General features: G+C 42.2%; 1 protein-coding gene across 1 annotated transcript in view; it reads left to right on the top strand.

Moving 5' to 3' along the window:
- The window catches only part of LOC139155946 (double C2-like domain-containing protein beta), a 295,913-nt gene extending 294,870 nt beyond the window's left edge, over positions 1-1,043 (top strand). Inside the window, exon 19 of the mRNA XM_070731359.1 lies at positions 907-1,043. Within this exon, the coding sequence (XP_070587460.1) occupies positions 907-1,043 (137 nt within the window). The remainder of the gene's footprint in view (positions 1-906) is intronic.
- Positions 1,044-1,449: the final 406 nt, after the last annotated feature.

Raw genomic sequence — 1,449 nt, 5'->3', positions numbered from 1 at the left:
AACCATCGGAATTGACAAAATCTCCATCTGTCAATTGCAAAAGGCCGCTTTACTGGGATCGGCAAACATAATTCGCCACTACATCACTCAGTCCTAGGTGCTTGGGAAGCGCCCGACTGGTGATGAAATACGAAATCCAGCATAGTGATCTCGTTTGCTGTGTTGTACTGACATAATAATAATAATAATAATAATAATAATAATAATAATAATAATAATAATAATAATATTCAGTTCTGGAGACCTCACCTACAAAAAGATATTGACAAAATTGAACGGGTCCAAAGACGGGCTACAAGAATGGTGGAAGGTCTTAAGCATAGAACGTATCAGGAAAGACTTCATGAACTCAATCTGTATAGTCTGGAGGACAGAAGGAAAAGGGGGGGACATGATCGAAACATTTAAAGATGTTAAAGGGTTAAATAAGGTTCAGGAGGGAAGTGTTTTTAATAGGAAAGTGAACACAAGAACAAGGGGACACAATCTGAAGTTAGTTGGGGGAAAGATCAGAAGCAACATGAGAAAATATTATTTTACTGAAAGAGTAGTAGATCCTGGGAACAAACTTCCAGCAGACGTGGTAGATAAATCCACATTAACTGAATTTAAACATGCCTGGGATAAACATATATCCATTGTAAGATAAAATACAGAAAATAGTATAAGGGCAGACTAGATGGACCAGGAGGTCTTTTTCTGCCGTCAGTCTTCTATGTTTCTATGTTTCTATAATAATATAAATAACAATATAAATAATAATAATAATAATAACAACAACAACAACAACAACAACATTAGCTAGATATCCATAACCTCCACATTTGTCCTCTGTGCATACCCTGAGTAACTCTGCTAACTCATTAATACTTCACAGTGTCCCCCTCTTCTGTCTCTTTCTTGCAGGTGGGGTTGTGCTGGGAATCAACGCCAAAGGCGAACGCCTGAAGCACTGGTTTGACTGCTTAAAAAACAAGGATAAGAAAATCGAACGGTGGCACACGCTCACCAACGAACTCCCGGGGGCTCTCCTGAGTGACTGACTGTCAGACCTCAAACTCGGGACCTCAGCCGCCAGACGTCGAGAGAGACAGCTGGCTGTGGATTGTGGGTTTCTTGACTGCGCACGATTCACCCAGGGTGGAGGGGAGGAACGGGCTGGGCGAGGGGCAACGGTTCATTTTCCGATGACTCCAATCCGGAAGCGGTTTGATTCCCTAGTCGTGTGGCGAATCCGTGCCAGGCGGTTGTGGGTGGGTTGTGTATGTTTTTCTTTTCTTTCTGGGATGCCTTGAACCACCCTGTGTGTGTTTGTGTGTATGTGTGAGTGTGTGTGTGTTTTTGGGGGAAAGTAACGCTGCATGTAATTACAGTGGGTGATTTATATGAATATTCTGAATTTGGGGCTTGAGAAAAGTCAGCCTCGAAATACAGCGGTGCCTCTACTTA

This window comes from Erythrolamprus reginae, chromosome 1, assembly GCF_031021105.1.
Source record: "Erythrolamprus reginae isolate rEryReg1 chromosome 1, rEryReg1.hap1, whole genome shotgun sequence".
Taxonomy (NCBI): Eukaryota; Metazoa; Chordata; class Lepidosauria; order Squamata; family Dipsadidae; genus Erythrolamprus; species Erythrolamprus reginae.
The sequence above is the reverse complement of the archived record's forward strand: the minus strand, read 5'-3'. Positions and strand labels throughout refer to the sequence as shown.